Source organism: Pocillopora damicornis, chromosome 11 (assembly GCF_964200805.1).
Source record: "Pocillopora damicornis chromosome 11, jaPocDami1.2, whole genome shotgun sequence".
Lineage (NCBI taxonomy): Eukaryota > Metazoa > Cnidaria > Anthozoa > Scleractinia > Pocilloporidae > Pocillopora > Pocillopora damicornis.
This window is the reverse complement of record NC_142680.1, coordinates 10,230,209-10,254,978: the sequence shown is the minus strand read 5'-3', so window position 1 is coordinate 10,254,978 and position 24,770 is coordinate 10,230,209. Positions and strand designations below refer to the sequence as shown.

The 24,770-nt window shown below is 36.8% G+C and overlaps 4 protein-coding genes and 1 long non-coding RNA gene across 8 annotated transcripts in view; 3 read left to right on the top strand and 2 right to left on the bottom strand.

Annotated features, from left to right (window-relative positions):
• Positions 1-3,473, bottom strand: part of LOC149037430 (uncharacterized) — a 36,978-nt gene extending 33,505 nt beyond the window's left edge. Inside the window, exons 1-2 of one of the 2 annotated variants that reach the window (XR_016181394.1) lie at positions 3,123-3,473; positions 335-430 (exon numbers count right to left, since the gene is read on the bottom strand). This is a non-coding gene — a long non-coding RNA (uncharacterized LOC149037430). The remainder of the gene's footprint in view (positions 1-334; positions 431-3,122) is intronic. The other variant, XR_016181393.1, reaches the window with a different exon arrangement.
• Positions 3,474-7,954: 4,481 nt separating this feature from the next.
• On the top strand, positions 7,955-11,991 carry LOC113677154 (uncharacterized). Of its 3 annotated transcripts, none has more exons than XR_003446771.2 (9): positions 7,955-8,070; positions 8,162-8,196; positions 8,366-8,440; positions 8,933-9,024; positions 9,731-9,878; positions 10,521-10,637; positions 10,835-10,890; positions 11,176-11,292; positions 11,748-11,991. XR_003446771.2 is itself a non-coding variant. In XM_089188075.1 (9 exons), exons 1-8 carry the CDS (start codon positions 8,004-8,006, stop codon positions 11,259-11,261), a joined length of 609 nt encoding a protein of 202 aa, XP_089044201.1. In that variant the 5' UTR covers positions 7,965-8,003; the 3' UTR covers positions 11,262-11,292; positions 11,748-11,991. The 3 variants fall into 3 exon arrangements, 2 of the variants coding, with proteins under 2 accessions (XP_089044201.1, XP_027049713.2); XM_089188075.1 differs by having other exon boundaries at positions 7,965-8,070; positions 11,243-11,292; XM_027193912.2 differs by having other exon boundaries at positions 7,965-8,070; positions 11,176-11,991.
• Positions 11,992-12,106: 115 nt separating this feature from the next.
• Positions 12,107-18,136, top strand: LOC113677151 (F-box only protein 4). The gene is made up of 7 exons (XM_027193909.2): positions 12,107-13,551; positions 13,978-14,189; positions 14,830-15,062; positions 15,524-15,596; positions 16,163-16,368; positions 16,973-17,139; positions 17,896-18,136. The coding sequence occupies exons 1-7, from the start codon at positions 13,237-13,239 to the stop codon at positions 17,968-17,970; spliced, it is 1,281 nt and encodes a 426-aa protein (XP_027049710.2). The 5' UTR covers positions 12,107-13,236; the 3' UTR covers positions 17,971-18,136.
• Positions 17,530-18,829, bottom strand: LOC113677152 (uncharacterized). Its single transcript, XM_027193910.2, has one exon. It carries the CDS (start codon positions 18,827-18,829, stop codon positions 18,134-18,136), a length of 696 nt encoding a protein of 231 aa, XP_027049711.2. The 3' UTR covers positions 17,530-18,133.
• A 9-nt stretch (positions 18,830-18,838) lies between these two features.
• LOC113677153 (delta(3,5)-Delta(2,4)-dienoyl-CoA isomerase, mitochondrial) lies at positions 18,839-24,396 on the top strand. Its single transcript, XM_089188074.1, has 8 exons — positions 18,839-19,017; positions 19,976-20,201; positions 20,753-20,841; positions 21,103-21,338; positions 22,239-22,309; positions 22,486-22,557; positions 23,926-24,076; positions 24,227-24,396. The coding sequence occupies exons 1-8, from the start codon at positions 18,990-18,992 to the stop codon at positions 24,320-24,322; spliced, it is 969 nt and encodes a 322-aa protein (XP_089044200.1). The 5' UTR covers positions 18,839-18,989; the 3' UTR covers positions 24,323-24,396.
• Positions 24,397-24,770: the final 374 nt, after the last annotated feature.

The window sequence follows — 24,770 nt, the reverse complement described above, 5'->3', positions numbered from 1 at the left end:
TGAAAATTTCCTCTTACTAGTACACTTAGTCGGGACAAAAGTTCACCCATCCATCCCTCTCTTAAATTCTATTTTTGAAATCTCCCAAATTCTGGGAGACACAGGACCAACCCTGATGAGGGTCTCTTAATCTCTTTTGCTCAAAAGAAAAGGAAGAAGAGAGACCCTGGGAACGAGGTTCAAAATTTCTGTGCTTGTCTTATGACAAAACTCTGGTTAGAGGAATCTTTTTGGTTTGCACATTTAGGTCAATCCTTTTTGAGAACAAAACAGTTACATGTTGCTTTATAAAACAATTTTCTATGATGAAATTATTTTTCTGTTTAACACCTACTTTGCCTCTTGCCACCATGAAATTTAATCCACAACTTTTAATCTCAGCTCAGAGCAAAGTCCAACTTCTTTGCCATGATATTTTTATTCCAACTGACTGAAATAAAGTAGAGAAGTATGTAAATATAAAAATTTGATATACTTTCTGCAAACTTCTGGCACAGCAAACCAACATGTTATGCACATTTTTCAACATTAGGGTTTCTCCAACAACAAAGTTTTTGCAGCTCTTAGGACTAATAAAAATTTCTCCTCAAAGCTTCAAGATGTCCTTGTACAATGCAATTGCTTTATTTCTGGTTTGCATTGTAATAAAGAAGAAAATTTTCTGGGTCACCACCATTACCCCAAAAATAAACAAATGCAAAATCTGACCTGTCACATTTGAACTCAAGAACTCATCTTCATGACCATGTTAACTATACTGCATTGATCTAGGGGTTTTCACACCAGGGGAGTTTACTTGTCTATCTGTAGCTGTTTAGGGGATAGGAGAGAGGTTTGTTTGGGGGGGGAGGGGGGTACAAGAGGTTTGATATGTATTTAGAAAATTAATTACCAAATAAGCACCTAGCATCAAAAGGGGGATCTTATCAGGAGGATGGCACTAAATTAATGGGGGTACTTATCAATTTCCTGCACTGATTATGCTGTTAAGCTTAAAAAATTATACATAAGAGTGGCCATAGAAACAGGGTTTCCTTGTATCCCTACTATTTAAGAAAGTGAGGGAAGAGGGGGGGTTGTACAGTAATTCAAGAGAGCGTTTGTCTGATTTTATGATGCGGGGGTGGGCACTTATTCAGGAGAGGGCTCTTATTACAGTGTAAGTATTTAATTGAAAGGAAATACCATGAGCTATGTGTCAAGAAGGGACAACTTAGAGCACAACATAACAAGGACCTGTTGCATACCAGTTAATGGAAGGGGAGGGGGGAAGGGATACTCATATCACTAGGTTACAGCAGTACTATATAATTAAACAGCAAGCTGCACATTATTACATGACCCCCTTCCCAGTTCAAATCCTAGGTTTACAATCTCATCAATGGATGAAAGGAAAGTTCAAATAGGTGACTCTTTTCCACGGAACAGAATGGTGGATCAATGGAATAACAAAATAATGGCATATCCTAAAATGTAGAATGACAGAATATTCTTCAACACTGAGAGGTGGACCTGATCTGATGCTTAACTGGTGTATTGTAATACTCTGATAAATAGAAAACAAACACATACATAATAAATATCCTAACTAAACAAACTTTAGATACCATTCAAAGGAATATTAAAGACCAAATAGAACCTGACATATTACCTTTTTGGGGGGGGAGGGGGAAGAAAGAGCCAACAATAATTTTCAAGCACGCTCTGCATAGCATTCTTTTAAGTATAACCATTGGTACATGGGATATTTACTATATCAAATTGGGAACAAGTAGGTCCTGGGTTAGAGGTTCTTTGACAGGTGAATTGGCAACCAAGAAACAGGAGCATTATCAGTATACTGCTTTGTTAACCCTTTAACCCCTAAGAGTGACTAAAGTCTAATTTCTCCTTACAACATCACCCCTGAATCAAACATCAAGGTCATGAGGATAAAGGAGATGATCATCAACTAAAAAAGCTCTCCATTGTTGAACAAATTCTCCTTGTCAGAACCCTTGGAAATGTCTTGGGAGTAGCATGGAGAATATTCATACTGATATTAGGGAGTGAAAACTTAATCAGTTAACTCAAATGTCCCATGAACCTTGCAAACATAAACACAAAAATATTTCTACATGCATGTAAAAGTTGTAAAGATTTTTGGGGAAAAAAGCATGGGCCCAATTACCTCGTAGATTGTACTGCACTGAAAAGGTTTATTTTTATATTGAAGTCAGGAGTTGAAAGTGACAATGAAAGCAAAACAAATTTTTGTGGGAATCATTGTAACATGATTTTCAGAGGTATTTGTTTGAAAGCAAGGGCCAATACCCAGTAGATTGTTTGTTTCAGATGCACTAAAAGGATTATTATTAGATTAAAGTCAGGAGATGAAAGTGACTCTGAAAATGAAATAAATTTTTGTTTTGCAGAGAATCATTGCAATGTTATTTTCAGAGGCATTTGCTTGAATGCACTTTTCATAATTTGCAGCAATGATATCCTCATTATGTAACTTTATCAGTGATATGTTGATAAAGTACTTACATTGAGAAGTTTCAATTACTGTGGTTGCATGTGGTTGATGTACAATAACAATGCACTTTCTATCAAGTCATATGGTCAAATTGGGTCAAATTCATCTCCATTGTTAATTATGATGACCAACTTCTACAAATGATATCAGGTAAATTTAAACAGTAACTCAGGCAGCAGCCAGGGACTGAGATATTTATGCTGAAACTTGGACTCTTTTATCATCTTGAGGAAACTTTGAATTCAATTGTAACATTGCGAAACCCCTTGCTGACATAAAAAACAAGATCTGAAATAATTGTATATATTCCTAAGTGGATATCCTGTCATTCACCGTTTAAGGATATTCCGTCATTCCACCGTTCCTTTGTTTCACAGTTCCATCAACCTTCAAATATGGCCACTTGAGCAAGTGACTACGAGTAACTCTCGGCTAAGCGTCAAATTTACATCACAAACTCTTCAAACCAAACCTTCTATGCTGTTTAAAGATTGAGAATTTTACGCAATAACAAAGACAAATATACGCAAGTTTCCTTCCTCTAACGAATCAGTGGACAGAGAAGGCAGAGGGATCGATATTTATATCTATTTATTTGGCTTACCAATGGTGTTAGGAGTCGAGCGCCTCACAACTTCAAAATCTGGTGTGGGTTTCAGTGCGACAGCATACTAGCAGCCAAAGTAGAGGAGTTTAACACTTTGGATAGCTGATTGACTATGTCTCCGAAAGGTTTCGTGGAAATCGGCTGTTGTTCAGCTGAATTTCTCTTGGCTGCTCACGCGTCTCTGCACTCCAGTTGAGTCCATAGTATGTCAGCGTCATCTTTAATAGCCATTGTTATTGGAGCGATTTGATGCCTATTTCCGGCGGATGTGTTTGACGGCATTAGCATTTAGAGCTAAAGCCTAAAAGTTGGAAGGAAAGTAAATTATAGCTACGAATAATCAATAGTGACTTCTGTGGTTTTTTAGCTGGTAGTTTCTACGGAGTAGGAATGCCGTGAAGAAAACAATAGGGAAGTTTGTCACTCCTGAGTTAGTGTGCTCTGGTCACCCCAGGGACTCTTTTAACCCAAAGCGCTGGCTAATTGACACGGGTGGATCAAAATGGTGTTGTTAGTTTTGAACACCAGTTCTTTAAAGATCAACACTACCACAATTTTTTTTTGCGTTGTCTTGAAAAGAGACCTGCCAACCCCTGATAAACGAAAAAACAATCAGGAGCTTCTGCAACAAGTGAAGGGATTCTACATTTTTCCTGATCAAGATTGAAGGAACCTTTTGTTGTTTATTACTTACCGGTATTAAAATATCACCTTGCTTTGTTTGCGTTCCCTGCTGTGATACGATGCCGCTTTCGTTGATGGTCAATATAAATCGTTACCTAAGACGAGCTCACACCAAGGGGTTCTTGCTACCCGATAACTCAACTCCGGCGTAAAAATGATGGGTAAAGAGCCATCGTGACTAAAACAAAAACAAATACAAGTTTTTTTTCTCTTACTGGAAATGCTGAAAAGACGCTTCTCCTCTGTTTCCGCTTCTGGAATTCCACTCGAGGTCTTAATATTTGATCACTTAACCCTTGAACTCCCGTGAGTGACCAAGACAGAATTTCTCCTTGAAATATCAATGCAATATTAACTAGATAAGTAATGAGGATAAAGAAAAATATCAATTTGGGGATAAATAGTTGATCCAATACTAAATTCTCTGAACTATCGTTATAAGAATTGTATGGTTGACAGTAAGGGAAATTACAATTTGATCTGGGAGTTATAAGGTCAAAGACAGCAGCATTTCCCACTCCATTCCACTTTTTATACAACGAGGTAAAATTAAAGTTCAAAATGATTTTTACTCAAAAACCGAAAGCTATATCACGTAAAGGATGTGGATAACTAACAGAGAACTTGTCTGAAAAAACTTCTAGGGAAACAAAATAATGTGGAAAGTTTGATTCATCAGATAATTAGTGTGTTGAGCAGCCTGTGCACAGTCTCAAAAAGTTAGTATTGCTCGGTTCCGATATTTCAGGAGCGAGATAACCAACTATTTGGTTTTATTTTAGCCTATATATACCCCATCTCATAGCTGTAATTAAGGAAACTTTGACTGTTATGGAATTTCATGCCATTTTAATGGTAATTTTTATCTTCTCCGCCCTATTTTATAGCTATTTTCTTATCGCTGTCCATAACTAAGAAACGACAAATGTGTGGGTGTGCAGCTCGAACTGTGAGCCGCTGTGAACTTATCTGTGTTTAAGAGGGATCCAGAGTATTCCCCGTCCATCACATATGCTTGTTCTGCAGCCTTGTTGAAAGATGTACAAAGATGGCCGATCAGATCGGGGGAGTGACGACGAAAATATCCAACCTTCCCACAGGCGAAGCGAGATCGCCTTCGAACCGAACAAGACCAATAACTCGGATACTAGGAACTCCAGGTAGCTGGGGGCGAAGTCGGTGGCGCCAAAGGAACAGCAGAATTAGTACTTGGTGAATAGTATGGCATGGCAGGGGAGATCTGGCGTCAGCCGACTGCGAGGGAAAATCTGGCTAATCAATAAATCAGAAAAAAGGCTAATCACATCGGGGCACTGGCTACGAAAATATTCAAACTTCCCACAGGCGAAGAAAGATCCTATAAGAACTCAAAGAGACGTTCTTGACCAGTTGTTAGGAAACTGGGAATTCCAAGCAGTTGGGGACGAAGTCAGTGACGCGAAAGGAACAGTAGAACTGGTACTAGATGAATAGTATGGTATAGAGGGTGAGATCTGGCGTCGGCCGATTGCGAAGGAAACTCTGACTATTCTCTTGAGATTGTGAGCGGCAACGTTTCTGAGAACCTTCAGCTTCTGCCCGCCTAGAACGTTTATCGTCGTCACTGTCATCTGCGACATCCTTACACTCGCACTCGCTAACCATTTCCCAACAATTCTCTACCGAATCAGCTCCCACAAGGCTTTCTCGACTTGTGATGGTGTGGATTCCAGAAGTAAGAAGCGGTCTCAATGTGCTCAAGGACTTCATTGTTAACTTCAAACTGTTTCTTGTTGCCCTTTTTCTTGAATTTTGACGCTGATGAAGCCGAGGCCTTCAATTTCTACAGGCCGCGTTTCGTTCCTTGGTCAATTCTCTGTTCAAAGTTGAAAATCCGACTCTTAGCTCCGCGTTGATGGCTGTTAAACTTTTTGCACGGTTTACTTCTGACTCGGACGGCATTGTGAGGAATAAAATTGAAAACTTGAGATCTGAGATGCATACATTACAACCGACAGACTACAACAAAAGAGTTAATTAGCGCCATACCAGCGCGCCTGTGTTCATGCCAACAGGAAATTATTTCCATTCTCTGCCACTGCCACCTAAAGCCTCGTTCCACTGAATGTAAAAGCATGTACATTTTGGGGGTACTTTTATTTCTGAATGTCACACTAATAAACGCTGGTGCTATTTTAAACCAACTTTTGTTATAACAGGGTATTACTTTCGGATGGGTCAGATCACTTACCTAATTTCTATTTTCTTTCAGAAAAAGTAAGTTATGGCAGTACAGTTGCCTAGACCACCTATCGTGGGGTAACTTCCTTTAATATGGAGCGAGAGATTTAGAAGTAGTATTTCATAAACGAGGGCAAGTGTGGTAAAATTTCCGCACAGCCCCATAATTCATTATGCATTCAGTTCTTAAATAGAGAAAACAAGGAGTAAAACAACAATATATATATATATACATATCAGGTAAGACTTTATGTAGAAGAAAAAATATTAAGATATTAAGCAACAAAACAAAATTCCTTCGACTGATAAACTAAAACTCGTGGTAATTATTGTCTGGAAAAGTTGTTATCCCCATCCCAAGTCAATCTTTTCAAGAAGGTTTTCAAGATGTTTTTCAAACACCATTACAGAATCGCGCCCATTGAAAAACGTCGCACGGGAAAATGCAAATAAGCTAGAAAAGAGGAAGAGAGCATGCGTAACTTCACGCAGGCCTGTCAATCCGACTGTCAATCATGTAATCCCCCGTGTACGCAGTGTTCGAAGGTATTGTTTCTTGTGTAGACAACCGAAAGGTAGCGCTTTTCATCGAAGAAGAATAGACGTAATTAGTGGCGTTATCTTGATTAGGTTATATTGTTTAAAAATCGGTCAGATGTAAAATTAAATTACCTTTCAAATGCCGGGTTTTCAATTTGTGTTAAGACTCAAATGCGGCAGATTTGCGAGGTTCGACCATCAACTTCGCCAAGAAAGCAAAACATCACAGAAATATTCCTTTTAGTAAAATTTCCGTACTGCCCCATACTATCGTAAAACAAATCTGTTTTCCCAATGGTAAAGTATTGTTTTTGTCACTCTATCCAAGAACTGAACGTATAATGTAGTGTGGGGCTGTGCGGAATTTTACCTTCCTTTTTGGCCCGTTATTGCCGTCAGTTTCAGATAACACGTCGGTAGTCTAATTACTTTTCGAAAAGCTTAAGTATACGTTGTAGATTCCCGCTCCATGTAGGTGCACGCTCACGCTCATAAGCTTACGGATGAACACTTCACGCTCTTTTGATATGCAAACGCGGCCCTCGCTCTTTACCGACGAAAAGAGCATTTCGTCACTTTGAAACAATGCTAATTGCTCTCTAGACGGACGCAAAGCGAAATTTTACAACTCCCGTTTGGGAATTTGTCAATTCAGATCTAAAGCGACCGAAGTTGGCGGTGAGCGTTTGCAACCTCATTCCTAGGTCATTGCGCCCGCAAAGCATCATGGGTACCCCACTTTTCTCGGGCGACGCTTTTCAATGGGCGCGATTCCGTAATGCTTATTTTCGTCATTGCCGTCTCAGCGCTAATTTTTCCCATTGTTCATGCTAAATCGGTTTTCCGATGGACGAAAGTTTCCTTCCATTTGAATTCACTTGCAAATCCTGTATCATATTTCGTAAAGAGGTTACGTATAGAAACAGACGATACAAGAGAGCTGCAGTCGGCGGAGAACACTCGGAAAATCAATCAGCGGTTCTCACGGGTCGTTGTGCAAGGTAGCACCGTGACCCCTCGGCGTCTGTAAATGTCAATCAAAGAGCTCGACACCTCATACGATTACAGTGTTGGGCAGCGGATGCACATGAAAACTAATCTAAAAAAGTAATGCGGCAATGGAGTAAAGATTGTCTCGTCCTTCTTATTAAGCAAGCCGATAAAAATTGTGTGAGGTGATTGAACCTGTCACAATACAGATTAAACTTACACCTAAAAACCAAAGTGGCGAAAACAATAACAAATCTCGCAAATGATGGCAAACACATTCAGAACTCTCACAGCTGCAGGGCAACGAGAGCAAAGTGTTCAGGAAAAAAATGTGTTGTATTACCCAAAAGCGCCCATCAAAAATCAGCGGAAGTAATTCCATACGGATGGCCTGCCACCAGTTCAAGATTTTTGAGCCTGCGGTATTTAGAGCACAAAACAAAGATGGCGCGGAACTGCGAGAAGAAGCTCATTGGCCTCAACAGATTATGGCTTGCCAAGCAACAAAAAGGTAATTATCAATATGTTTTGTTTTGTTTTTTCTTTTAACGTTCTTTATTAAACAGAGTATTCATAATCCTTTTCATGACGTTTGATATTAGATGAAGAGGAGAGCCGTCCTAAGAGACCACATCTGGTAAGAGACTCATTTGTGAACTAAAGTGTGCTTTGCAATCAGCTGTTGGAAATAGTTATAAACAATAAAGATTACTTATATTATATAATTCTATGTTATAAAAGTGCCGGTGTATGGGCTAATCAGGTGCATTTTTCATCTACTTATTTTCTTTGTTATTTCAACCAAGCGTTCACTGAACAGTGCTTCAGAGGTTAAAAAGTGGATTCCTGAAATAAAAAAGGAATTGGACTATTATTTAGATGTAAGTCGACATTAGGTAAACCTTGTCTATGTTTGCTATACTCCTTTTATAAATTAATGGCTAGATAGTTTTCCTTGAACTTGTTTTGTTGATCCTGGGTATGAAAAAAAAGGACTCGTAATTAATTTAAGGGAACAGTCATTAGGTAAGAAACTTAAGTATGGATATTTTTTCGACTTAGTCGATGACCAGAAGCAAAATTCAACTCTTTCAGGTGGGTTTCATCATTGATCAAACGACTGCCAAGCCCATATTTTGTCATTTTAATAAAAATGCTGTAAATGATCAGTAACAAGTGCAGTCCCTCAAGCTTCTTGCAGAGGTTAGAGGAACACAATAATTAGTGATTCATGGTAATGAACAAGCTTCTAGTACCATTTGTCTATTGCAGAGATGAAATTGATCAAAATCTCCAAACCACCCTCTTCTCATATGAAAGCTGAATGCTCTGGTACCCACTTTTAATTGACTAATCTAATTTAATATTTGCAGCAACTTTCTGGAGCCAGAAAACATCGTTATCCTGACACAAAAATGAAAGAATTTGAAAAGAAGGTGGAAGAACTTGAAAATGAATACAAAAGGTAATAACGAAGAAGAAACAATTGAGGAGTCTCCACAGGGGCAACAAGTTATTTTTCAACTGATAAAAGTTTCTTGTGTTTTGAGGAATTATAAAAAAATAATAATAATAATAAAAAAGAGAAACAATAATGTCCAAATTTCCCAGCAGGTGCCATTTTGGGTTGGATGATGTTGTGTAATTTCAAATATTGTTATCAAACAAAGGCTTTGGTTATTGCTAGGATTCCCGAGGGTAGCATGCAGATGATATTGGCAACTGTTAAATGTCATTTGATCCAACATGATGGACTATGCAGAGTATATTTCCCACTATCCAAAATTGGATTTAAATTTTCTCTCAAACTCAATGATTCATTACTATTTATGCTAACAATATGTAATTCTAAAGATCATTTTTGTTAATTTAAGTACAATTTGCTCCACCAGGTTTCCTAAACTAATTGTGATATCTTATATCCAAGAGTTTGTTCATAATTGGATTTCTTCTTGTATTAAATGAATGATGATTATCACATTTTGTAATCAAGGATGTGATAAAGTTCATTTCACTCAGAACAAATCTTCTTCAGTTGACTAAGTAAATAATTATACCATTGAGACTTTTTTGTACAAAGAAATCAATGGAGGGTGATACGGAGGAGGAATTGAATTTTTTATTTTGTTTTGAGTAAGAAGCTTACAAATGTGTTTTACCATTTGCTATAGGTTTGTCAAAAAGGTTTATGAATTAGATCCCAGCACAACAAGTGTTCCATGGCAGCCAAGAGGTTATGTCAGTAAACGGAAAACTACAGATAGCTCACAAACAGAAGTGAAACCTAAAAAGATCTGCACTCCTTTGTTGGAAAAGGAGGTATGTAAAAATTAACACCTCTAGTTGAATACTTTGAGGAATTCGGAGCTTTGGAATAATAATTTTTCTTAAAAGGTAGCTGCAATTAAAGAAAGTGAAGGGTAAATGTTTGTGGAAGCCACACTAAAGTTGCTGATGAGATGATGTTATTATTTTAGTCTACTCCAACAGAGATAATTTGCTTTAGAATCAATTAAAGAGTGAAGTAAGCAGGAGTGTTTTTGGTACCACAGGGAGATCATTGATAATAATTATTTTTAATGACAATTTCCATTGAGGTGTTGAAAGTAATATGAGTGAGTTATAATCATGGTAATAGGATCAAGTGGAGTCCAATTTGGTCTGTAATCATAAAAGTGATTAACATAATCACATGACCGTGAAGCCAGAGTCAAATTTGTCAATCACTCATATGATTACAGACAGAATTGGACAACATGAAGTCCTGTTACCAATTAATCAACACTATGACAAATTTTTAGAAAGAAACTAGACATTGGTCATGAATATTTTTTTATAAAAGAAACAACAACAACAGTTAACGTGGTGGCACATGCACATGACATGTTCTGTCCACTTACAGATTCTGAAGATCACTCTCACTATCTGAAAAATCAGTTGTCTACAATTTTTGCCCAACAGGATGCAAATTCATCAGATGTGCCAAGTGGGAAGATGAGAGATTCTGCAGATCTTCTATTCACAGCCTGTAGCAGGACAACACATCCTTCAAATGACACATGTAAAATAAACTCAAAGGTAACTTTTGCTTTAAGTGCAAACACAGCAGTTAATACTTTACTGATTGATTTCAATTTTACAATGATTGATTTAGCAAAATATTATATGCACTGTGTGATGGTTTGATTTCAGTCCCTTGGCAATCATGATTAGCACAATAAATGTTTTTAAACTTGTGTGGTTCTTTAACTAAATCCTACATTCTTCTGTTTCAGAATATTGGAAGTGATTTGGAACATCAGAGGGATAATATAAATGTTCAACCTAAACAGTAAGAAGTTTGTGTTGTTGATTTAAAAACTAATGTAGCCTAATTTTCATAGCTTTGAAGATAATTTAAATAAAGTTCAGAGGAAACACAATATTTTAAACGTACTTTAAACATTAAAATGTACTGGGGTAATTGGTTTTAATGCTGGGAATGTTTGAAAACTGAGATAGATTCACAGTGTTTGAATAAGCAAGGTATCAAGCAGTATCCAGGTTGAGAAATCCCCCATCATTTTTTTTTCCATGAAACTTTACTAATTAAAACTACTCTCATCTTCCTTGTCAGTGCTCTAGGTTTAGATTATGACTCCTCCAGTGACTCTGATGATTCTTAGCACAGTTAATATCTATAGGACTCAAGGCAGAACTTAAGAATAAATATTAGGCATCAGAACAAAACAGGGTAAGTTAGGTGAAGATGGCTCTACCTCAGGTATCTGGGTTACTTTCAATACTACTGAAACTACCTAGAAGGAAAAAGAACTAGATATACATAATATTGTTACATATACATGCATACATGCTTACTCAATGCATTACTTAGAAAGTGCAAGAAGGAAAGAGATTGTGGAATGAAATTGTATTTCATTTATTCTATTTATTTGTCTACAGTATATACAAGATATAACATTGTAAACTAATATTATACAAAGGAAAAAATATTTTTTCTGTGTCTAAGAGGCATAAACTGTTATTTTCATCAACTATTCAGTCTTACACCATGATCTCAGCTGGTGATGGCAGATGCAATTTTATATAAATTTGTTTGCCCTATAGTTTTTCAAACAGTTGTTTATTGTTTCCATGGAAACAAAAAATGCAGTTCCCATAAGTGACATTTCTTATTCTCTTTTTCAGGTTCTGCAGCTTCTTTGGGATCTTTAGACACACAAAAACTGCACTATAATTTCAAATATTTGATAAAGTTTTTATTTCTAGTAACCTTTATTTGTAAAGACAAACAAACAAAGACAATTGATACAAGTACATGAAAGATAATTCTTAATTGTATTAGGAAATTATGCTAGATTTGAAAATAACTTTGTAAATAAATGTAAAAAGCAAAATAAGAAAGAGAAAAAATATACTGTTAATACTAGAACTATTTTCTGTATCCTTGGAAATGGCTGAAAATCAGCTGCATAATCTGAATCTTAATCCTTGCTATGAGAGAATCTCAATTTGTGTCATTTTGAACATTTTCTTTTGAGTGGTAGTATCATTAAAAGTATACTCTAGGACATATTATTGCAAGATCTGTCACCCATAGTTTTTTTGTCCCCCAAATTCTGTATTCCAAAGAATTGTCCTCAAATATTTTTTATCCCTGCATTTTATCTTTGACAATAGTTAGTAGATCCTAGTGCATGCCTCAACCTCTTCCTGAGAGCCAGTACTTTATGATTGCTCTCTCTGCAATTGTTGTACTCGAGACAGGCTTTGTCTCTCCTCTTCCATGACTGAAAAGCTAATTTACGTGTGTCGCTTATTTTTGAGAAACCAGTTTTAAACTACCTTAGTCAAAACGCTGTAGGACTACCCCAAACCGTGAATACATCTCAAGCAGTGAGGAAACGAGCCCCAAAGTAGCGATGCGAACATTTCACGGTCACGGTTCTTATTATTTGTTAAGGAAATCATTGTAGTCGCGAACGGCCGCCCGAAATTTATTACTAATAGATGACTAAAGTAACACTTTCATGGTAAGGGGAGCTTTAAAATCAATTATTTATCGATGACTTTGTCGTCTTTACCACAGCTAGTGGAACGTAATGGTGGAATCACTATGTACTGCGAGACAAACCTTACCTTATGGTCACGCAATCGTTTGGGTTGAAATTGCCGAACTAAACCAAATATGCAGTAAGCAGTGATATCTTATATGTAACACTGATTGGCGAACGCAAAATGTGCTAAAAGGGCCTTAACTTCATCATTCATATTAGTTTTAAAGAAATAGCTTTTGCAAGCAGCGAGAAAATTTGAGGTAGCTATGTTGAGAGTTTGTAAACATCGATGGACGATTGAATAAAGACTAGACTAGTTATGAAACGGAAAACGTCGGTAAACTGTGCACTCAAAAGTGCGAAGAAATAAATATTTATTCCACAGAATTTGGAAGCTTAAAAGTAAGTATCACGCTACTTTTATGTCAATCCGTTTTTGAAACCCCTTGAGTTCTTCATTATGTTGAAAGTTGCTAAAAATAGGATTTACGTGACTCTCCGTAACAACGGGAAGTGATGGGAACTGCCACGTCAATAATAACTGCGTAGCTCTGTGGGCAGCTGAAACCAAGCGTAACAAAATGAAAAACACCAGTTCTTGCGTTAAGCGCCAGTAATCGATGTCATCCACTGTCGTAGCACACACAAAAACAACCAAGTCTGAAATTCATTTTCAGGTAAACGACGAAATAATGCGAGGCGAAGCAAACGAAAAATCTGAGGATTTTATTTCCGGCTTAGCTACAGATACGGACAGCTTTCTTGAAGCAGCTACTTACCCAGTCAAATTTTTGATTAAGTTATATCAAACTACAATCATGGAAAGAGAAATGCAAGAAATAACAGTTCAACCGTCAAAAGCACGAGCTGATGTAGGGAAAAGATTGATCGTCAGGGAACTTTCCATATCGGAATTTGGTTTCCAAGAGCTACCGGTAACTAGGATTTAGTTAATCTATCTTTCTAAAGCAGTTTTGTAGTTTAATTGCAGCTACTATGATCAGTGTTTTAATGATGGAAATAATTATGTAATCTTGTATTTTAACTGATTGTTTAGTCAAACGTCTGCTCAGCATCTCCCAAGTTCGAAGAAGAAGAGTTAACTTCGAGTAGTGTCTTACTTAGTAATGTTTACTGGCATGAAGTTTAAATTAATCAATGTATTTCAAAAATTCTGTACATCATTTTTAATTATTTATCTATTATTTAGCCAAAAACTACAACTAATTTTTAAATTGAGGTACTTGAATTAAAAACATAAAACAATTAAATTTTCTTAGTTTCAAAACACCAAGGCCAGCAGATTAATTGACAATCTTGACTCATGGAATCTGTTGAAATCTAAAATGTGTTCATTGCAGGTAAACTTACAACTCAATATATTCTCATACTTGGATGCAAGATCACTTTGCACAGCAGCGTCAACATGCCACTATTGGAACATGCTCAGTGAAGACAAGGTACTCTGGATGAACTTGTTGCAACGTGACATGCACAAGTGGAGCACTATGGGATATCAGTCATGTCCATCAACTTACATGGAGGCAAGATCAGATTTATCTTTGAAACAAATGTGAGTGAGACAATATGCATCACAGTCGAGCATAATATTTGTCGCTTCTTCTTTGATAAATAAAATTTGATTTGATGGCAAGACTGGGTGAATACAATCAAAGTTAATTCACTCCCTTTCTTGTGTCCCTGCTGAGCCAGAAGATGTAAACTTTGGAGTAATAGTTTCATCTCATAGTGTACAATTGGGGAAGCATTACACCTTAACCCTTTAATTCTCAAGATCTGATTGTTAATTCTCCTCTCTAGCTGCTACACATTTCCTTGTAAACTGGTTACGCAAATTTGATGTTCAATCAAGGTAATGTTTGGTACCTGATAAGTTGGAGTATTCTCACTACCCATTTGCTGGATAATTTATGGAATCCAATATTATTGGGACAAGTTACATGTTTATCACTTCTAGGAGCTAAAGGGTTAAAAGTCACATAATGCTGCAAAAAGCTGGGTATTACTTTGCTTTGAAATTTAAGGGGTCAGTCTCAATTTGAGAGGACATGCATCTCTTTTCATTCTCCTTTTACTTACTTGTGTTTAAGATTTGCAGAACCATACTTTTCACTCCTGTGAGAAATAGCCATGTATGAGTTGATTGACACTATTTACATATACATCAAGTGCCATTCTCTTTTTCTTGGTAGATACTTAAGGTGCTGTCCAGGGTGCAGATCCTTAAGAAAAACAAGAGAGTCTTTCAAGTCAATAGTCTTCTACAACCTGCAAAACTTGTCCTCCTTTTTCAAGAGAAGATCACCCCGCTTAGTCATGTTTGGTCCTGGGTTGGAGTCAGACACCAAGGGACTTGTGCATCAACTATTATGGGATAAAAAGTCACCATTTGAGGTGACAGGAATGTTCCCAGGACAGTTTGAAGGTATTTACACCTTCTTTAGTTGATGTTTTTGTGAAGTGAAAAAAATTTGTTTTAGACGCTAGAGCTCACTACAGTTTTAATTAATTTTGCTATACCTAGATCAAATTAAAATAGAAATTACATTTATCTAATGCATGTATTAGTAGGAAAAGTAATAACCTTCTCTTTAATCAAAAGTTTCTTCGATAAAAATCAATTTTCACTCCTTTTTTTGAACCCTTTAACTCCAATGATGATCGGGACAGAATTTCTTTTCACAATAATAATACATGTAAATCAAGCAAACAAGTGATGAGAATAAAGAAAATTATCAATCGGGCAATTATTAGTTGATCCAATACCAAATTTTCCAAACTTACACTGCAAGAATTGTTTAGCAGACAGAAGGGAGAATTACTCAAGAGATCTTAGAAGTGGAAGAGTTAACTTAGAACTAATCTTATGTTATATGGTTCAATAAGGTGTTGGTTCAGGAGTTTGCTTGAGCTTTGAAAACATGGAATTAAACCTTATCACACTATATGCTTCAAACAAGTAAGTTATTTATTCATAAAACAATATAATTCTTGAAATTCAGTTGAAATTTTGTTGTGAACTTCCCAGTGGACTTCATATGTGAACTTTAAAAAGGGCCTTGCTCACCACAGAGTCTCTGTGGCTCCATCGTAGAGCATCAGAGTGGGGAATCCGAAGGTCTAAGGTTCGATTCCTTCTAGGGATATCTGAAAAAAAATCTGCAGTAATGTTCATCAATTTACCTTGCAGATGAATTATAGATGAGTAATTTTTTTGGAAAAGTTCCTTAGTTTACAACTTATGTCTACTCTCCAACACTGCCCCATAAAAAAATTTAGTTCCCAGAAATCATCTGAATCCTTTTCCATTAGGTAATAGTAGACTGTAAGAGAAGTTATGCAGCCAAAAAGAAATGAAAAATTCATTTCTCTCATTCTCATTGTTCCTTTTCACAAGCTTTGATGTGAGCTGTACTGAGGTAAAGCAAAAACAAACAAACAAAAACAAAGAAATTGTCATGCAACATGTCCATGTATGTATGAAACAACATTATGTTGGTGTCTTCTTTTTATGATCTCTTGCAGAAAAGAAAGAGAAGCGAATGTAAGACTTGGAAGACCAAGATTTAGTAAACTACTGGCTTCTGCTGAAAATGCAAATAATGTTGAAGATGATGAGGATCATGAGTCCCAGTCCCACTCCAATGAGTTAAGCCATCCAGTCAGGGAACTTTGTAAAACTGTAAATGCATTTATATATGTCGTCGACTCTTGTGCTGACTCTGATAGAGGTACAATAATAAAATTTTTTTCATTAATCTTTACATGAAAAAAGTGTTTAAACTGTTACTTGATTAGAGTACATCTATAGATGGCTCTGCCAAGTTTGAAAGGTTGTCACATGAAATGTTAGACATTTGTTGAAGCAACTTTCTGATAACATAGATGCTCAAACATATGCTTTCCAAAATTCCCTGTAGCAGTTAATCGACCAATTTTCACTTGTCTACTGAGACAGCACAAGTGGTTATTTTGAAAAAAAAAAACAAACAAACAAAAAACAAAACACTTTCAGAACAGCATGAATTGTGTACAATCTTAGACCAAAATGAAGAGAATTACATCCTTTCCTTTATTTCAATGACACTTGAATATTAGTATTTTTGTTATCATTATCATTTGGTTATCTCTGTCATTGCCATTACCAATAGCACCCTTTGTAAGGAAGTTCCATTTTTCTTCATATCTTTAATAATTTCCTTCTCCAAATCTCATATTTGTCACCTTATCTTAGATTTTCAAAAAAGCAGGTTGTCAGATTTGACCATTTAACTGGTATACATACAGCAGTCAGAAATACTTTTCCTAATATGGATTTCTGTCCTCTCTAAACAGTGAATGTAGGAGACATGGAGTTGTCTGCCATGATGAATGAGAACTGGACACAAGTTAAGGCTCCTCTTTTAGTGCTGTCTTGTGTTGAAAAAGAAATCACACCTTCATTGTCCTGTGCAACTGTCATTGAGCTTCTACAGCTGAGACAACTCAACAGACCATGGCAGGTTAGCCATATGGTAGTGTAGTATTATGTACTTGCCTTCGATTAGAAATCTGAAGAAGTCTTTATATTCCAATGCTGAAACATTACTGAACACCAGTAAGCTCGTTAAAGGAGAGGGGGGGAAGAGAGGGGGGGGGGAAGGGAGGGGAGGGAGAGGTTTAGTAAGTCTCATCTTGGGCTACTCCAACAACTACAAGAGGCTCCTCCTTTTGGTGAAATCCATAGCCAAGAAAAAAAGTTATGCAAGACAAAAAATTTATGTTTGGAGTGCAATGTGGAACCCTGGAAGTAAGGCACAAAAAGAGTAGCGACAATTGATTTAGCTAGAGAGTTTGACCTCTGCATTGCACTCATGATGCAGAAATATGATTGACTAACATCTGGAAATCTGTTGACAAGCAGTGATGGATTTTAATGCACTTTTGGCTCTAGAGTTACATTGTGGTTGATGAGCTGCAGGAATATTAATGGCTGTTTTCAACAATATGTTTGCTGAGACCAGACTACTATAATTAATATTTATGTTCAGATAACCTAGAAAATAATAAGAAAGGTCCATGACTGCAGGGAATCTCTCTTTCTTTCTATTTTTTTCTTCAGCTTTCCTTAAAAAAAAGAAAAAATTTTCATGGGAGGCAAATTCGTTTAATATTCATCAGTTCTAAACCAAAAATTTTGGAAATTCATATTTACTGTTCAGTAATGCTCTGTTTTTGCCTTTGAACAAAGTATGAAAAATGATATTATTACCTTTTAGGTAAATTCAGCTTGTGTTGAAAACCTGGATAGAGTCCTGCCTGGTATTAAATGGTTGCTCAACTTGGCAAGTTAAATAAATTTTTTCAGCGTCAAAGACTGCAAGAAACTCATTGGCTGGACATCATTAATTTTACAAGCACATCATTGAACTACACTAGACCTTAAGAACATTTCATTATAGATGTGCTTGAATATTAATTGAAAAACATATAAGTACCTGAATAAAAAAATTAAAATTATTTTCTTTGTGTCATTCTGGACGTGAAAAGATGTTTCATGTCCTCGTAGATTATTTCTGCCATCTTACTGTAGCCTTTTTCTGTAAAATGCAAACCATCGCTCCATAATTCCTGCAAATCCTTGTCACACAAGCTTTGTTGAGGAAACTTTACGGCAAAGTCACATAAAGTGATGTGAACGTTTTCTTCATTCCTCCCAATAGATTCCCTTAATTTCTCATTTACCAACAAACGAATGTTTTCTCCTTCTTCCTTGACCCAACACAAACCATTTTCCCTAAGATCTTTGACGTAAAGGTCAGTTTCTGGGATTGTAAGCACAATGACCTTTGCGCCGTGACTTACGACCGCAGCATGTAAGTTTGTTATTCCTTCAAAGAGTGAATCTTCTAAACCTTTCTTAGCCTCAATGATGTCATTGGTTCCTCCCAAAATAATCACTAAATCGTACGGTCCGCTTTCATGTAAAACCTTAGGTAATCTTTCTGTCATTTCACCGCAAACCAACTCGCCGTAAATCCCTCTGTTGTCTACCTTGAACGCGTAGTCAGGGTGGTTGTCTCTCAGTAGTTTCGAGAGGCGAATCGTGTAAGGCTTGTCCATAGCTTCATTTAGCTCACCTCCTGTATTTCCTGTGGTAAGGCTGTCCCCAAAGGCTAGGATCCGGTATAGCTTCTCGCTTGTCTTGGCCATGGAGCCGTCTGCTATTTTTCTTTATAATTAGCTAGAAGTAACATTGAAACGAGGCACGTTAAGTATGCATCGTCCCCAGTTCAAAATGGCGGAAAGGGGAAACTTCTGAGTGAGTATAATATAAGGTTTTAGGTTCATTTTTCAGGACAAAGTTGGACAAATGTTTTCCCGATTTGGTATTGGAAGAGGTAAGTTTTTAAAATTTAAATGGGAGACGTGAAAGAGTAGTTTCAGAACTCTTTAACTTGTGCAGGGTAAAATTTAAAACAGTAATATTTACAGCTGATATGTAATTTTATGCAAGTTCTTTACCTCTTCATTTACAATTGGATTCATGTGTTAAAATGAAGCAAACATACTTTTCCAGGCTCCATGCGGCGACTTTTCCCTCCTGGGCCCTGCCTTTCACAAATAGTTCAACACCAACTTCGATTAATTAATAAATGAAGGGGTAAGTTTCTAAAGAAACTGTGGTGCTGCGTCGGTGGGAGAGTATAGAAGGTAATTTAGTGTTAACAACTGGGTTGAAAACGTAAATTAGCCACCGTAAAGAGTAAAAAAGCTGACGTTTCGAGCGTTTGACGAAGGGCTAACGCTCGAAACGTCAGCTTTTTTACTCTTTACGGTGGCTAATTTACGTTTTCAACCCAGTTGTTAACACTAAATTACCTTCGATTAATTAATAGTTCTTCAGAGTTGTGCAATACGTGCTAAGCAAACGTGCATACGTGCTATCAAATTAAGAGTAAAAAAGTACCTTTATGTACTCTGATTCTGAAGACTTAATGAACATGCGTAGGAGAAGAAAGTATTTCTTTGTATTGCAGAAGCGATAACCCTTTACAGTCCCTAACATCACTATAACATCACTATGCAAGGTCTCTCTATATATTTCTTATCAATGGTACTTACAATGAGAATTTGTCTTAAAATCAAGAGCTTGTGATCATTTCCTCCATTCTCATGACCTTAATGTTTGATTCTGGGGTGTTACTGCAGGGAGAAATTAGATGCTTATCGCTTTAAGGAATTTTAAGGGTTATGGTATTTTTTTAAAAATTCCTTTGTCCTAGAGACATTTGCAGGTACATTGATACCATCTCCAATTTGCCTCAACACTAATTTCATGATACCTCTTTTCCTTAGTTTTAGGGATCAGTGGTCGTCTATCAAATACATGCGTATCATTGAAGCCAGAAAAAGTTTTGTTGGCATCTCAAAGCAGTGCAATCCATAGTTCAAATACCAGAATGAACAGTACAGAACAGTACAAATTTGAAACTCTTGCTGTGACTAAACCACAGGAACATGTGATTCAGGTGGAACTTAACAGACCAGACAAAAGAAATGCCATGAATGGAACATTTTGGAGGTAGATTTCATATTGAATTACTGTGATAAGCTTATGCATATCATGTTTCTGGTTTTTATGATCAGCCTGTGAATGGTTTGGTGATCTTCAGCCTTGAACTTGTGGAGAAGGTCAGCTTGTGACCTCTCCATACATTATGTTGTCAATGGGCTATTTGTGACATTTTGTGAAAAAGGTAAAATTTTAGTCATTAGAGAAGAATTATCAAAAAGGGCACTTTTTATAATACTGCATATTAAGTTTTTATAATAATGCTTGTCCTTTTGATAAGTGTGTTGCAAACCAATATGGCTTGCAAGATTGGCTTGGAGATTCACACAACATCTCATAGAGTTTCATACCACTTTACTGTCTCAGACATACAAGGTTGAAGAGGCAATTACAAAGCACTAATATTATTATGGTAAAAATGGTAAGACATTCAGTGATTCTACCATGTACATACTTACATTGACAATTCTACTTTCCAATATCTTTTGGTAAAATTGTAATGGAACTTGGATGTGTAGTGTACATTTCAAATAACTATCTCATCTTCTTATGGTGCACAGGGAAATGGTGGATTGTTTTCGGCAGATTGGTGATGATTCTGACTGCAGAGCTGTAGTTTTAACCGGAGCAGGAAAAATCTTCACTGCAGGTTGGGGCAAATATTACATTAGATACATGAACCTACGAATGATTAGGCCTCTCATCCAAAGTTGGTGATGTCTGAAGAACACGCAGGCTTTTTTTTTGCCATCCAAACTTATCCTAGTTTTAATAGAAACATTTGTAAGTGATAAGAATGTTGAATACAAAATCAAACACTTCACTGTAATTAAAGTTCACTTCTAACTAAACATTTTTTAATACATGCATCTTAAATGTTTAAATAGAGACTGGTTAATTTAAATTGCAGGTCTTGATCTGATGGATATGGGGAGTGATTTGATGAACTCTGACTTGGAACCCTCCAGAAGAGCTCATATGCTGAGAAAACTCATCCTCTTCCTACAAGAGTCATTTCGTAGCATTGAAAAATGTCCACAGCCAGTCATTGCAGCAGTTCACTCAGGGTGTGTAGGTGGAGGAGTTGATATGATCTGTTCCTGTGACATCCGTCTTTGCTCCTCTGATGCTTGGTTTCAAATTAGGGTAAGTGACTCGTTCAAGTTTCCCAAAGTTGAGCTTAAAACTAGGTATGAACTTTCCTTCACCTGCAGGAAAGTCTGAGTCATTGAGTAATGCAAGATAGCAAGAGACTTGCAAGGAGTACAAAACTGATAATGATTATTGGAGCCAGCTAGATCCCAAACAAACCTCCACTCCACTTGTCTAAAATCTTCCCACTAACAGAGAAATGTAGGGTGTGCACACTGGCTAACCACAGATCTGTGGGACAATAGCCTTTGGGTTTGCTCTCTTTGACTTTGTATTTATGTTGGTTTTGCACCAATCAGTATAATGGTAAATTATAATGCATTGATCAGCCAATTGCTATTATGTGGACACACGCACACAAAAAAAAGATTTGACTTCCTTCCCAACAATATTTGAGGTATGTTTTTGAAAATGAAAATAAGTTTGCCAAAATGTTTTCAGCCAATTTGTTTGGTGTTAAGTGTCCTCTTTCTTTATTAAGCTTTTGAGCTGTTTGAGTGGCTAGTGTCTAATTTCTCCTTACAATAACACCCCTGAATCAAACATGTAAGGTCACAAGTATAAGGGAATGGTTACCAACTAATAAAAGAAATTCTTGATTGTTAAACAAATTCTCCTTGCCAGCACCTGGGGAATTGTATGGATAACAGTATGGAGAATATGCATACTGATGTTTGGGTGGGAAGGTTTAAATAATTATAATTTTTGTCTATGTAGTCTTGGCATACACTGTAACAATTGTGTTGAATAAATTTCAGCATATCGATATCATGGTTTGTTATTCATTATCACTATCATTCCAGTGTGATGTCATGATGTTTCTTTGCTTTTTGTGAAATTCTTTCATCAATAATTGTTGTTTTTATCTCTCAAATTTTTTTTTTTTTACTCAAGGAAATTGACATAGGGCTGGCTGCAGATTTGGGTACTTTGCAGAAATTTCCAAAAATTATTGGAAATGACAGGTGAACATTGTTTTGTTACTTTTTATTCAACACAATAAAACCCCAAAAATCAAAGTGGTCTTTGAAGAGATTTTTTTGATACCCTTGATATTGAAAATAAGAAAAAAAAAAAAAAAAAAAGCAGCTGGCCTCGTAGAATTGAAGAGCTATCAAATTGTTTCTATTTTGATTTTCAGTCTTGCAAGAGAACTTTGCTTCACTGGTAGACGATTCACAGCTGAGGAAGCTTTGCAATTTGGATTTGTAAGGTTTGTTCTGTGATACCTCTTACAAACTGAGCTCAAAGTCTAATGCATCAGTAAGTCTGAAGCTTCAACTTCACCCCTGGCAATCCTCAGGCATTTGAACTTTTGAAGATGGTTTGTTCAAATTTGCCCTCCTCTGGGCCAAAATTGTGTTCAAATGCCTGAACAAGTGTCAGATTTGATCATCAATTTTTTTTAAAAAGACAACATCAGCAAGCATGAAACTTGTTGTGGAACTTTTCTTCTTGGTCATCTGTGTGTGAAAGTGAACTGTTGACCATGGAACATCTCCATAAAAAAGACCAAACATGTTTATTGGGATGGAAAGACTTGACAGTTTCTGTTCAAATGCCTGTGGATTGCCTGTGGGCTTCCAAGGGGGAAGGGGGAAAGAAAGATTTTGAAGCTTTGAAATGACTTACGCATTATCAATTGAAAGTATTGTTTTGCAGTCATTTACAATCTGAGGCAACCCTCTCCTTTCTTGGCCGTTCTTATTCATACTTGGTTAATTATTTTCTCTTTTGTGTGTTTTATCCTACTGAACTAACATTTTGGACAATGTAGTCATTTACCATCTGTAACAATCTTCTCCATTCTTGGCCACTTTCATTCTTCTGGGTGTATTATTGTCTCCTTGGTGTTTTTCTATCTTACCAAACTTATATTTTGTAGCCATTTACAATCTGTGACAATCTTCTCCATTCTTTCTTGGCCATTCTTGGCCGTCCTTGTTTCTTCTGGGTTTATCATTGTCTCCTTGATGTTTTTTTATCTTACCAAACTTGTATTTCGTAGTCATTTCTAATCTGTGACAATCTTCTCCATTCTTACCCATTCTTGTTTCTTCTGGGTTTCTCATTGTCTCCTGGGTGTTTTTCTATCTTACCAAACTCCTATTTTGAAGTCATTTACAATCTGTGACAATCTTCTCCATCCTTAATCATTCTTGTTCCTTGAAGTTCTTGATTTGTTATTGCTTCTTTGGTGTTTCTCAATCCTACAGAACTTCGTTATATTTTGTAGACAATTATACAACCTATTTCATTCCTTTCCATTCTTAATCATCGTTTTTACCTTTTGGCTTATTATTGTCTATTTTGTGTTTTTATGTTTTTATCTTACTGAACTAAACATTTTGTATTAATTTACAATCCGTGTCAATCTGCTCCATCCTAAGCCATCCATCTTGGTTCATTACTGCCTCTTATGTGTTCTCTTTTCTTACTGAACCAATATTTGGTACTCGATAAAGTTGAAGGTAGTTTTGCGCGTCGTAAAATTTACCCAAGAATGTGGCGACTTAAATTTTTATTCACAATTTCACACTCTCGCAAACTGAAATTTTAGAATTATTTTCCTTCCTTGTAGTCGCGTCAGCCCAGGCCGTGATATTCTTTTAGAGGATGCGTTGGAGCTAGCAGGCCAGATCGCCAAGAAAAGTCCTGTTGCCATGGCAGGGACCAAGCACAACCTTAATTTTTCAAGAGACCATTCAGCACAAGAGGGCTTGGAATACATGGTAAAAAACATACTTTAAAGGCTACAATAATTGTCTTTAGTACACACAAAAGATTTATTCTCCAATCAGAGCACAACCAGTTTGTTCAATTTCATGACGAAAATGGTTAATGGTTTTGTTTTTTTTTTTTTTTACCTTTTCACCCTTCAGGCCACTTGGAACATGGCTATGTTACAAACGGAAGACATTTTGAAAGCTGTACAGTCGACAATGAACAAAGAGGAACCCGTGTTCTCAAAGCTATAAACTAATCTCAGTCGTAGTTGTAAACATTGCATTGACATTTTGATCTTACAAAAACTCTCCAATGATTGTTTGCATATGATTATCAGTATTCTTTAAACGATTCGCTTGAAGAGCTGAACATGTGTTCCATCCAGTAACCCTGTGAGATACCGTGACCGCGTAGCTTGCGGCATTTCTCGGTCCCACGATTCGCTTGAAGAGCTGAACATATGTGCCATTCAGTAACCCTAGAGATACCGAGACCGCGTAGCTCACACATTTCTCGGTCCCACTTGCGCTTGTCACTCGGTCCTTGTGCCCTACGGGGATTTTTGCGGGACTCCTCCCATGTCTTTTGATGGTCTGCTGCAGCGCGAGAAAGATAGGGCCATAGAAGCACGAACGAGTCAGGGATTTTGCGGTTTATTCATGAGAGCGAGCGCGTAGCCATGCGTCTCACGATATAAGC